At 38.4% G+C, this 14,059-nt stretch overlaps 1 protein-coding gene across 1 annotated transcript; it reads left to right on the forward strand.

Annotated features, from left to right (window-relative positions):
• The first annotated feature begins 608 nt into the window (after positions 1-608).
• Positions 609-4,838, forward strand: LOC104588041 (O-fucosyltransferase 20-like). Its single transcript, XM_010245843.2, has 6 exons — positions 609-1,397; positions 1,632-1,824; positions 2,006-2,095; positions 2,232-2,515; positions 3,548-3,815; positions 4,386-4,838. The coding sequence occupies exons 1-6, from the start codon at positions 796-798 to the stop codon at positions 4,635-4,637; spliced, it is 1,689 nt and encodes a 562-aa protein (XP_010244145.2). The 5' UTR covers positions 609-795; the 3' UTR covers positions 4,638-4,838.
• Positions 4,839-14,059: the final 9,221 nt, after the last annotated feature.

The following is a 14,059-nucleotide window of genomic DNA, read 5'->3' on the forward strand; positions in this document are numbered from 1 at the left end:
AACAGGCTTTGATACCATCTTAAAGAATTGTTCAACCTAAAAGCTTAAGCTGTAAGGTGAGGTTTTTGAGTAGGTTTTTTATTTTCTGACAAAGAACACAACATCTGTTGATCCTGCAAAGAGGACAATGGAGATGAATGTGTATTTTGTGATCTCTAAGTAGGTGATGATTAGGTGAAATGAATGAGGAAAAACTAATATGGACAACATGAAGCTGGTGGGAGTTGAATTTTTTGGAGATAGAGTAGCTTGAGATCATGGAGGAATTTCTCAATCCAAGAATACAAATGTATCTTCTTTAAGAGGAAATACAAATATAGTATTTATCTTTTAGAATGAGGCTATTTTTTTCTTTTTTTCACATTTTTTCCCGCTAGGTAATGCAACATTACTGAGGCAGCCCTCCCATTAACCCTTGTGGTGAAGGTGGGATTCAATCCCAAGTTGTTCAGTGTTCCATACACATGGAGCCCATATATATATATATATATAGAGGAGATGGGTGCCACATGGCTAAATAGGAGGTTTGGGAAGAAAATAGAGGAAGGAGAGAGAGTTAAAGAGAGGAAGCAGGAAAGGGAGAAGAGAGAGAAAGGAGAGGAAGGATGACATAGACAACCTTGCTTTTTATATATACAGTATAGGTAGATTATTTGAAGTCATCATGTGAGAGAGACTTGCCACTTAAATTAGGACATAAGAGTCACATACATTATTCTGCATAAGTGATTAATTACTTTCCTTATTAAATTTGAGACAGAGACAAAAATAAGGTTTTGAATTAAATCTGCCATTATGTCTTGGTTGTCTGTTTTCCTAACATTCTCACCCTTTAATTCATTCCTTCGATACAAACCACACTCCCTTATGAGAGGAGACATCTCTTCATTCTCTTATATCTCTGTCTATCAGAAACCTGCTATTCTTTTCAAGCCTTCTGGGAACCCAAAATCAACATTCATTTCTAATCAAAATCTTCGGAAATCAGGTTATCTGCTTTTGGTAATAGCTGTTTGCACGAGCTTAAGCGTCTTCTTGCTAGGCTTCTCTCCCCCTGTGCCTTGCACATTTGATCATCAGCGGCTACAGACAGAGACAGGCAGAGAATTCAACAATGTCGAACTTTCGAGCTCTCTTCATAACGTCTCCTACTCACAAGAGTTCTGGAAGCAGCCAGACGATTTGGGTTTCCGTCCATGTTTGAATTTCAGCGATGGGTATCGCAGGGCGTCAAATGGTGGCACAGAGAAGAGGAGGACATTCTTGATGGTCGTAGTTTCTGGAGGGCTGAATCAACAACGGAACCAAATCATCGACGCCGTTGTCATAGCTAGGATTCTCAATACCTCCTTAGTCCTTCCGGTACTACAAGTCAATCGAGTGTGGGGAGATGAAAGGTGCGACCCCTTCCTTTTGAATCATATTTGTTGGAAATGGAGGCAATTTTCCTTGGTTTGATTTGATCGATCACATCTCGGACTATGTCAGTTCTGTCTGTGTTCGAGGTGGGGCTTCTTCGATAAGAATGGAACTTGATTGACCCTTCAACAACCCATCAACAGTCCGATCATTTATTCTCTTTTGTTTTGTGTTCTCTTGGCGTTAATTTTACTACTTGATTAACAATGCAGTGAATTCTCCGATATCTTTGATGATCAACACTTCAAACAGACGCTCAAGGACGATGTACATATCGTTTCAACATTGCCACCGACCACCACATACATCGGAAGAACAAGAAGAAGAAGAAGAAGATCAATCAGCTCATCCATCAAGCAGTTACACGTAAACGAAGACTGGATACGGAAACAATTCATGGGGCGCGTGAGTTGCTTCTTTAATTTTCTTTTGCATTTTTGTTATTTTTATATCTATATGTATGATCAAGCTGCACGCGCTTTGATAAAACTCAAACAACTATAAATATATACGTAAAAGACTTGGTCCACGAAAAAAAAATATAATACAGAGACAGGTTCTTATGTCTCCTTCAATATAATGACAGCTTAACAAACATGGAGCGTTAATTCTTAGTGGTTTAGACTCAAAGCTTTCCAAGGATCTCGGCCCTGATTTACAGAAGCTGCGTTGCAAGGTTAGACGTGCGTCTTGAGTTTTATTTGGCCTGTATGTAAATCAGTAAATGGGGTCTTACTTAAATTTTATTTGTTTAATTTACAGAGTTGGCACTTTTTGTTTGGATACTGATAAGGGGCAAAGTGTGTGCATAGGTTGCTTTTCATGCGCTGAAGTTTAGGGCATGGATAGAGGAGATAGGAGAGAAGCTAGCAAAGAGAATGGGAGAGGGAGGTCCATACATGGCGTTGCACCTTCGGCTGGAGAAGGATGTTTGGTTAAGGACGGGCTGCCTTCCTGGGTTGGGTGAGGAGGTAGACCGTTTGGTCCAGTCGGATCGGTTAGCTCATCCAGAGTTGCTTACAAGCCGAATAAATATGACAGCCAGAGATCGATATGTCGCTGGACTTTGCCCCTTAAATGCCATTGAGGTCACTAGGTAAGTAATTAAAGTAGGTAGCCACATTCAGATTCAGTCAATAAACCATGGAGGATGCATGGAGCTCTCTATCTCTAGCTGTTTGTTATTTGAGTTTGATGATTATTTTTCAATTAAAATGGCAAGTAGATAGGGTGGTTCCAGACTTCCAGTTGAGTCATGGACCAATACACAGACAGAGAAAACGTCGTCTGATGTAAGAAGCATGGTTTTTAAAACCGAACTGGTCAGGGGTCCGGTTACTAGTTCGAATGGTCCGATCGTTCAACCTGAACGGTCAGTCACTCTGACAAACAAAATTAAAAAAATTGAAAAATGGTCAAAATCATTCGAATGATTAATTGGTTGATTTAGCAGTTTGCTGACCAAAATCAATGATTTTGAGGAAAAAAATGGTTTTGGGGAAAAACAAAACAGATCAGGTGATGAGTTCCCGATTTTTCCAGTCCAACCGTCCTCCAGTCCAGTTTTGAAAACCATGGTAAGAAGAACTAAAGCAATTAATTGGTAATAAAGTAGAATAAAAATAGTGACAGTAAATACTAAATGCACGTCAACAAACTAGTGAGAAAGGAAGAGCCATTGAATAATATATATATATATATATATATATATATATATTTTGTCATTTTCAGAGAAAATAATATAGTCAATGGGTTTTCCTTGTGAATCCAGTTTTCATAATCCCAACAAGGATTTATTGGTAGTCTGGGAGTTTGTTTTACATCATTTTCTGAATGGCGAGGTCCTACATTGGATTGCCATCTAATTTGGAATAAGAAGGAAAAAGATAGCGGTTGGTCACGGGCATAGGCATGATCATTTATGACCTGGCCCGGCCCGCAAATTTCCGGGCCTGGGCAACCATATTTCTGCCAGGCCCGGCTCGACTCACACCCACATCAAGCATGTACACAAGGTGGGCCAGGCCCGGGCCAAGAAAGCCCTAAGCCGGCCAACCTGGCCTGGCTCGGAAATTTCCCTTAACTCAGCTTTACTTGTTTTTTTTGTTATGTATATAATATAATTCAGGCTGCTGAAGGCCCTTGGAGCTTCGAATGGTACAAGGATATACATGGCTGGAGGTGAGGCATTAGGTGGAGATAAGGCTCTGGAACCACTTAGATCGCAGTTCCCTCATTTGTACAACAAATGGGTCTTAGCAGCAGCAGAAGGAGAGCTTGACCTCGTTAAGCTTAAGCATCGACCCTCTGTTCTAGCGGCCATCGATTATGTCGTTTGTCTCAACAGCCAAGTCTTCATGGCTAATCATGGTGGAAACATGGCACGGGCGTTGCAGGTATTCTATATTGCGTCATGTCTACAGGTTTTTTTACACGTAGAGGTGTAAATCGGCTCGGCACGATTTTGAACCGGCCCAGCCTGGTATAATTGTATGGGCTGATGGGCCATGCTGGGCTTGGGGTTTTAAGTCAGTGGGCTGGGCCGGCATGGCCCGCACTGTTGTGCCATGCCACCCATGGCTCGTGGATTGATAGGATCCATATATTTTATATATAATATATATTATATAAATTATAATTATTATAATTATATAATAATATATAGTATATAATATTAATAAAATAAACAATTTTATTTAATTATTGTATATATAAGAAATTGTATACATCAAAATTCATATACAATTAAAATTTTAAGTTTTTTTTTCAATTTTTTTAAATAAATAACTTTGACCCGATCCACGGCTTGACCTGCACTCTGCGTAGACCGCATATGGGCCATGCCATACTGACCCAGCATGGCCCATTTTACACCTCTAATTATATGGTTATATATGGATCCTTGAATCTGTTTACATGGCTTGTTTGGCTTAACTTTACTGTATCTCATCTTAATGAATGATTAGGGTCACCGGGCCTATCTGGGACACATGAAACACATTACACCTAATAAGAAGAAACTGGTTCAGTTATTGATGAATAAGAACTTGACGGAGACGGAAATGGTAGAAAGAATAAAGGAGATACATGTATTAAGTTTGTGGGGCTCACCGTCGGCAGGGACTAAAACATCCGGCAGGGATGTAATCGCGTACCCCATTTCGCATTGCATGTGTACGGGCCCAGAACCATCGCTTTTCACTCGCTCACTTCAGTGAGCCCACTGCCATCCAGAAGAGGGAGGCCGAAAAACATCCTCTCACCTCAGTGCTTGATCTTTGTTTCTCTCATTTTTCAAATTATTTTTCACACATGGGGTTATTTATTTCTAAATAAGAAATCACATTAAAAACTTTTTTATGTTTTAATTAGATGATTTCATGGGGTGAGTTTGATTAAGTATGTATTTGATATAGCTTCCGTTTATTAAATAAATGTTTGTATTTAATTTGTTTTAAAACCTGAGAAAGTACTTGATAAATTGTTTATTGACAAATAGGCACCATTAGGCACCTAATGGCACCACATCAGGAGTTAAGTGAATAAAGGCTCAGTCATTGGGGGAAGCATTAAAATGAAGCCTCTCTCAACGGTAGATGCACACATAAATCAAAACCCACTTTTGTAAATATCAACTCGTATAGATGAACATGATGAGAAAAATACTGATTTGACGATAACATAGTGGCATTTTAATAAACGCATATCCTAAAACATGCATGAAACAAAACACATGCTATAAATAAACCCTAAACATGAGCATTGCCCGGACCTATATAAACTGATGTCAAAACCCAAATTTGTCAACCCAAATCTAACCAGACATCTATTCAAGCCCATGCATCAATTGAGTTCTCTTGCTAATGTAGATTGTAGAAACTAACTATTTTGATGTAAATTTGCTAGTGTAGATTGTACTAGCAAACCCATGTCTAATTGGGTCCAGTCAGTCAGTCCAGCCCATACATTATTTTTAGGTTGGATGGGCTTTGTTTTTTTATCAATTACTTTTAATTTAAAATTTATTAAACTAAATAATTAATTTTATTTTTATTAATTAATCTTAAACATAATTACAATCATAAATCATATATCAATTCTTAATATAATAATCCTATAATTGATTTTGTCAATATGGACATGGCAGAATGAACTAAAAAACATTGAGAACAAGTTGTTCTGGAAAAAAATAATAAAAAATTGCTGAAAACAATTCTAACTCCTCCAGCTCTATTGCTCTAGATGGAAGACAAGAGACTTCTTCAAAGAAACAAATTGAGTGGGAATAGACAACTCTACCCAAGCTCTACTATACGTTGCAATTAATAGCTGCGGAACAGCTGGTCAATATGACTAGCTCCATGATTGGCATTGGCACTACTGTATTTAGAGTTAAAGAAATTAATCCTTTCAAGTGCCAGCTTCTGTTTAGAAAAGTCAGAGGTCGTCACTGTTTATCTTAAATTTGGAGTACTACCACTTCGTTGATCAAGCAGTAATAAGAACAAAAGAGGTCGATGGGTGTTGATTTCACACACCCACACCCATCAGATAACGTGCTTTGGCCTTGGCCTATTCAAGCATATATTATATTCATGGAAATCTAAAAGGAAAATTAGTTTTTTGACAGTGGCCGTTAATTCAGTCCAGTTTCGATATTTTTTTTGTTTGGTTGGAAAAAAAGATTTAATTGTAAAATCCATTTTGAGTTATTTTCTGAAAGTTCTAAATGGAGTTTTTTTGCCTTTTTTTTCAATTCGTCTTTAGGCACAAAGAGGCGAATTGCTAATGTCCCCTCATTCCTAACTTTAAAAAGATGGTGGATCTCAAGTGTTTCTGATTCTAAGCCGGGAAGAATGGAGGTCCAGTCGCCGAGTACTGATCCACGATCAACTGGCATCGTACTCTGTCCACTCATCGACTTCAAATGTTAGTCACCCATTTGGATCGACTCAGTCATTGCATCAATACTGGAATATATTGTGAGTGTGACAGTACTAATTAGGGTTGGCATAAAGAAGAAAAAGAATGCTGGGGTCGGTGACAAAGTTGCAAAACAATGTCAAACTTGGTGATGATTTTTCTTTCTTTTTCGACGGAGCTGAGTACTATACACTGAAAGATCGTCCTGCAAGATTACTCACGCGCCTATATATAAAACTTTACATTCTAACGTGGCAAATTCCTATATATTTTCATCCTCAAGTTCGATCCTCCCTTAATTTCCTGCAGAAAGAAAGCAACTGATGACCGGCCGGCCCCTGACCAGCCAATCTATATTTCTTTAGAGCTTCTTCTTACATTCTTGGTCTTCAATTTACGCAAATTATTTTCATTAGCCCTGTGTGAAAGCCCACTATTTTTCATATCACAAGAACTGCTTGGAAGGTAGGAAATGAAATAAAGAGATAAATATTCCAAGTATCCATTGGTGGATTGAAATCTGCAAGAGAAACAAGTTATCACCCCACTCTCTCTCCCCATCAAAAAGGTTCCCCCCAAAAAGTCTGTTCATACCTTTTCCAGCTTCTGGTTTGGCTTGTCAACTAAACATAGAATAACGAATTAATAGATAATCTCACCCACGGTTTTCCAGTTCACCTATTAGTAATAGTCAGTCATGCATTCAAGAGAGAGAGAGAGAGCAGATGGTTAGATATCAACCAATTAAACAACATGATGAGTTGATGACTCCAGAAATGGAAGAGCAGGCCGGTTGACTCAGCAGCACCAGGGAGGTTATAAACTTATTACCATTCCACTGGCAACAAGAGTCGGTGATTCTCATCATTGTGCAAGTGAAAGCACACATAATACATACAAAGTGCGGGCGGACAACCCGTGGCTAGTTCCTCACTAACGCGTTGTTGGACCAGAAAAAAACAAATCCAAATATGCTGCAACGACCAAAGCAATCTATTTTGGCCTTTTTCTTTGTTTCATCAAAAGTTTATTTGGAAGGAAGAAACTACAAATTAATAGCCATGATTTTGGATATATGTTGTTGTTGGCCAACGCCAATTCAGTACGTTGGCTTCTGAAACTGATGTTTGACCTTTAATTGTGTACATGGCCAAAATGGACTTATTGGAAGAGGAGGCAGTGGTTTGATTAAAAGGACATTTTTTTATGTGTTTCTGAGTCAAAGGCTGCTTTGGTCATCTCAGAAGGAAAAATCCAAGGTCGTTGTGCTAGCTTGTGAACTCTTTAACTAATTAATTAAGGTTTCACATGAACAGGTTTTTCTGCAAGTCTTAGGTCACCGCCATTGTTGAAGTGGGATCTCCACCAAACCTCTGCATTCCAACTGTTCTTCTAGGAAGGTGACCCATTAATTTTACACTCAATTTTGACGTTTGAAAACCCAATCACCCATCAGATCCTGACCAGAATAGCTGATCCCACTTAATTACCAGCTATATTTGTACTGTGGTGGGCTCTCTCTCTCTCTCTCTCTCTCTCTCTGCACTTGGGCAAACCATAGCCATTTATAATAACCACAATGTAAAGCACCCTCCATCACCATTAACATAAAAGGGCCTTGTTGTACTTTTCACGACCACCACCACCAAGGACAGCTTAGCTAGCACTCCCTCCCCCTCTCTTTCATTAGCTCTATTGTATCTGTCTTTCCTCCAACACATTATTCAGATATGAATCGCTTTCATCTTTGTCTTCTTCTCTCCTTTCTCCTCCTCTCTATATCTCCCAGAATTCAGGCCCTGCGGGCAAGTTTCACCAGTCTCTCTACTGGGAAGCAACAGCAGCAGGTCTTTGATACTTCAATTACAGCCCCAGACGCATTTGGCCAAACCACCAGAGATATGGAGTCCGAGAAGCGAAAGGTACCAACAGGGTCGAACCCATTGCACAACAGGCGATAGTTCATCCACTACCCTTCTCTCTTCAGAATCTCTTCATCGTTTGATCGATTCTAGGCGATAGCTCGGTGTAGAGAACAGTGGGACGATTTAGAAATATCTCGTCCCACTGTTCTCTATAGTCAGAAGCAGAAATTCGGGCACAACACAGAGTAGATTGCATGATATACACCATAGAGATGTTGTACAGAAGGTACAGGTACTCGTTAGAAAAGAAAATCATGCATGGATATATATTACTTAGTCCCTCTAGTTATCTAGTAACTTTGTTTCCTTCTAGGCTTGTGAATTTCTTTTCAGTTGTAAGAATTTATAGAGAGAGAGAGGGAGAGAGAGAGTGTGCGTGTGTGTGTGTATTACCTGTCCTAGAAATTTCATTAGATAAATTGGAATTTAGTCTAGCAAACATTACAGCAAAGTTATTACTAGACCATGATTTCATGAACCATTTTCTTGATCTAAATATTTGTAAATGTTTGTTACAATTAGATTTTGGATTGTTTCTTCTATTCTCCTCCCCAAGTACTCCTTGTTTGTTTTATATGGGAATGGCTTAAGAAACAGAAGTGTAAAATAGATTAGCAAAAGAGACTGATCGATTGGGGAGGAAGTGGAAATAAGAGGAAATCTTTATCTCTTTCACCACAAGACCCACCTTAGTTTTCAATACATTACAGAGTTTTAGGCGCTATTCCACGGGCTTCATCATTAAATATATCCCTCTGGTTTAGTGGGAGCTCAAAGATAAAGGCCGAGCCACCACCGCGTTGGCACACCCTGCAGACTGAGTCATAAACCCGAGTTTGCCATGGAGTAACAAAAGCTGTAGGGTGGCACATTAAGCACACAAAGAAGTTGGAAGCAAGTTCAAAGTTGTAGGAAATGTATAAATTAATTCCCATAATTTCACTCAACAACCAAAGAGTAAAGGCTTTACTAGGAAAGGAAAATGTATTGGTTGTGAAGGTGGTCCACAATTGCATCGTTTGGGTCTGAGGTGATGAAATTCAAATAAATGCAAATAAGCAATTGCTTGAGCTAGAGGGTCTCAAATCAATATGGAAGAAGATAAATATATAATAACAAATTAATTTCATTGCAGCCAGCCAGCCACCCCATCCAATTTGAAAAAGATGGGTCTTTCTCTGTCCAGTGGTAAACTGGGAGGGGTCTTTATCAAGATTGAAGGATAGGTTTCCTATGACAACCCAGCGTCTGCCATTGGTTTGTGAAAAGTCGAGATCAGATCATAATAGAAAGTTGAAGAGCAGAGCCATTAAATGGATACTTGTGAGACTCAGCGATCATAGTGGAGCCGTGGAGTGCGTAATTGTTTGTTCATCTTCATCCACCGCATGAAATAATTAAAAAGAGGAAGAAGAAGAAGATCGATCTTTACTCTGGTAAGAATAAAATGATTGCCAACTGGAGCACCCACCACCATGCACTAGTGCTCACTGTTCACCGGCCGGCCGGCCGGATCCTATAAGGAACCTCGTCGTGGCAAAATCCGGGCTGGTCCCGACAATCTACCAAAGAGGGGACCGGGACAGAGACCAATACATGGGTGGAGAGTGGAGGGGAAGCGGGTGTCCTCCACATGATGATTGACTCCAATTTCAGTGGTTTGTGACTTGTGAGAAAAGAATAAAAAATATCATCTTCAATCAATGTTCCAAGAATCCATTGGAACTGCATGGTTCAATTTACTCTTTTAATTTCCCTTTCCTTTTTGTTTTATTTATGAATGGATAACTAGTGGTTCCCCTCTCTCTGCTGGGTCCTACCTGACCTGTATCTTCTGATGAACTTTGGCTGATAGAAAATGAGAATCGCTGATGATTGTGTCTTTTATTTCTAGAAAGTAGAAAGTAGAAAGTAGAAACCACTGAAATTAGCATTACACTTTGTGGGGCTCAGATTCTCAAGAGTCGCATCCCTAAGTCAACCCCAACTTCAATAAAAGTACAAAAACAAAAGGCTTGAGCTGAAGGCCCTATAGTTTAGGTCATGGCTTTTAAAATCGACCCGGTGACCGAACTATTGAGTCGAATGGTCCGACCGTTTGAACTGAACATTCAGTCTGTTTTGATAAAAAATAAAAAATGGTCAAAATTATTTGAGTGGTTTGAACGATTAATCGCCCGGTTCAGCAATTCATTGACCAAAATCAACGATTTTGAAAAAAATCTAGTTTTGAGGGAAAACAGATCTGACCGGTTCCTGATTTTTCCGGTCTGGTCCAGTTTTAAAAACCATGGTTTAGGTGCCAGTCCTCACACAAATTGTATTCACACGGTTCTCACAGCCTTTTTGGCTTTACATTCGGAATACCTCACTGCGTGGGCACCCACAAATTTAATTAGATTGAAATTTTCTCATTGATTATTTTACAAATATTTGGTTATCAAAATTAAAAAAAAAAATAAATAAATCCATGGTAATAATTTGGGGATAATTTTGACAAATATTATTATTAGGATACAAGAAAATTTTTCTTAAAAAACTCATTAAACTTGAAGTGTGGACAAGTGCCTATTCATATCTTGTACTAAAACTTAAATAATTTATAAGGCGATAAAGATTGAACACTAGATTACTCATTTACCTGATCAAATAGTCTATAATGCCATTTTAAAGAATTAATCATTTAACCATTAGTTGTGGTCCCCAAATAGATTTTGTTCTCTACCACCTTTATCCATGGTGTAAGAGAAGTTCATAGACCTATCCTTTGTTTTCTGTCTGATATCATATAATATAATTTGGACTGATGTATTAGAAACAAAACCCACATTCCTACGCCGGTTTCATAACTAATGGAGAACCTACTACTGCAACTAGGGCACGACACGCTTTCTGCCATGGTACTTCGTCGTTGGAAAAGAATAAAACTTGGAACTGATCGATTCGATTATGAAACCAGTGATTAGTCAAGTGGGACGTGCATGGATACTCGAGATCAAAACATTGTACGCATTCCACTTGGTGGGTTGAGATAAGGCATTACGGTCTTCATAGAAAATGAAGTGCCTTTGGCAACAGCAGAATTAATCTTGGATGAATCATGAGGCCACCGTATCTACATTTTCTATTTTTTCTACCCACGCTCTACCCACAAACATTTAGCCGCAAATCTCACAATACAACATCGAGATGAATGGCTGCAATTCAAGACGGGTAGAGTGTGGGTAGGAAATCTGGAGTTTTATTGTAAGTATGGTTTTTAAAACTGACCCGGTAACCGAATCAGTCAGGGGTCCGGTTATCGGGTCAAATGGTCTGACTGTTTGATTCGAATGATTGGTCCGTTCTGATAAAAAAATAAAAAATTAAAAAAATTGAAAAATAGTCAAAATCGTTCAAACGATTAATCGACCGGTTCAGCAGTTTATTGACTAAAATCAACGGTTTTGAGGAAGAAAACGGTTTTGGGAAAAAACGGAACTGATTCCCGATTTTTCCAGTCTGGCCGTCCGGTTCGATCCGGTTTTAAAAACCATGATTGTAAGGTTGCAAATGAATTGAAATCAGATATAGGTAGATTCAAATTTTATTTGTTTATATTCAAATTCAAATAGAATCAAATTAAACTAAAAATAATCAAAATATTATATGTTATTAATAAAATAGTTTAATGACTTTGATTTCCATATTTCGTGAACAAAATGAATTGAAAGTTATTTGTATGAATCTATGACACTTCATACAAACACAATGTGCAAGCCACCTTTATTAATAGATACAAGATAAATTTTAAATATGTAAATATATATATATATATATATATATATATATATATTTAAATTGAATAAAATAGAATTTTATCATATTTGGATAGGGGTGGATTCATATTTGATTCAATTATAAATGGATCGAATTGGATCACCCTGGAATCGAATTCGACTTTAAACAATCAATACCATTGTGTGCAGAAGCAAGTAGCATCAACAATGTTAAGAAGCGCCTACCAATCCATATTGATACCGTCTAAATGGGGATCAAGCTGTTTCGTGATGTTGGCATACTTAATCGCGCACTCAAGATCCTAGGCCTTGAAGCTTTCTTCCGCTGCACTCCTTCCAGTCTGAACATGGCGATTGAGTAAAGAGACACCAGTAATCCGTTGATTGTATTGAACTTAGCTTAGAAATTAGAATTGCTGATTGGATGGGTTCTTCCCTCTCTTCTAGGATCATAAAATTCTCCTCTTTAAAAGGAGGAAGGAAATCCTTTTTTAGGGAAAATTCCTAATGACTACCTGGCCTGTACTTTTGGGGTTGTGTCTAGTCAGTTCCTAAACTTTAAAATATGTCCTAGCAGTACCTTGAATTTTCAAATTGTGTCTAATAGGTTCCTACTGTTAGTTGATTATCAGTCAATACCATCATGTGACATTAGGTGTGTATTAAATAATTTCAAAATGCAAAAATTGCCCTTTATAATATTTTTTTTTACCATTTTACTTTTACCCATTTCGTTTGTGTGTTAAAAGAAGGAAAGGAAAAGAAGGGTTATAAAACCAAACACTGATCAACTGTTAAAGCTCCTACTCCCCGAACATGCAAAAGACCGCAGGAACTCAACATTAATGAACATGATGATTCTCCACCACAGTCGTCCACATTTGAAGTGCTACCATTTCAAAGTGCTTAGGTTTTGAATTGGTTTATGTGGAAGTAGCAGATAAAGAAAACTAGATGACACCTGATGGGTACTACTGTCATTTCACTTATCCATTAAAGGGATAAAGACCTATTAAACACAATTTAAAAGTTCAGACTACTACAAAAACACGTTTTAAAGTTTGAAGACTGACTTGACAAAACCCCTAAATTACAAAGTATTATCAAGAATTTTCCAGATCTACACCCCAACTGTTCGCATATCGTTACCCACAGGACATCTTCACCCATAACACACTACTGCCGTGTATTGAGAACATCTGCCATGAATGGAAAGGGAGAGCTCTTCACAGTGGATAGGGCTGTTCGGAACAGTCTGTCATCTCAAGTGGATTAGTACATATGGATCCCATAGATATCCGGTGTATGATACGTTAATTTGTCCATTTAAATTTTGAAAGGCATACAATAACAACTTCAAGTGTACGCGTGGCATTTTCTCAACCTATGCTAAGGGAGAAACTATGGCCTGGCCCATTTATATATTCAACGTCAACTGTAGTCTGTAGTAGCCCTTTCCTCCAGTTCGAACCATGTCACTAAAGAAGAAACCCGGGGCCCAAGTCCAGACCAAATCTATATGGACGTGGGCATGTGTTGACCCCATCAGGTCCTTGATTTACCATATTGTAGCTTTGTAGGTGGAGCGTAGATTTTAGAGAGAGAGAGAAGCAAGCAAAATAAATTTCCAAAATTTATGGTTCAACGAACAAATTAAATATTTAAATCAATCGTAGAGAAAAGATTAATAAAGTTCGTGAATTGTGAATACCCGCAATTGCCGACAAGCTAAGCTATCACATTCACATATACACCATTCCCCGACCCCGGTGCGTTGTTGCCATGGAATGTGAACACCTCCTGTGACTATGATTAGGGTACTCAATTCAATGTGACAGGTTTCTGTTAGCCACCAGATTTGGCCGCTCAACCAATTGTCCATTGAAGGGTTTTATTAGTGAGAACGATACTCCAACTTTGGACCAGTAATTCTCTGCATGGAATTTCATCCGGGTAGAAACAGGAATGCTTTTCCCTTTTCTCATAAATTTCCTTTTTTTTATCAAGAGAATG

The sequence above is a fragment of the Nelumbo nucifera genome, chromosome 1 (assembly GCF_055504915.1).
Source record: "Nelumbo nucifera cultivar China Antique chromosome 1, China Antique-T2T, whole genome shotgun sequence".
NCBI classification, from domain to species: domain Eukaryota; kingdom Viridiplantae; phylum Streptophyta; class Magnoliopsida; order Proteales; family Nelumbonaceae; genus Nelumbo; species Nelumbo nucifera.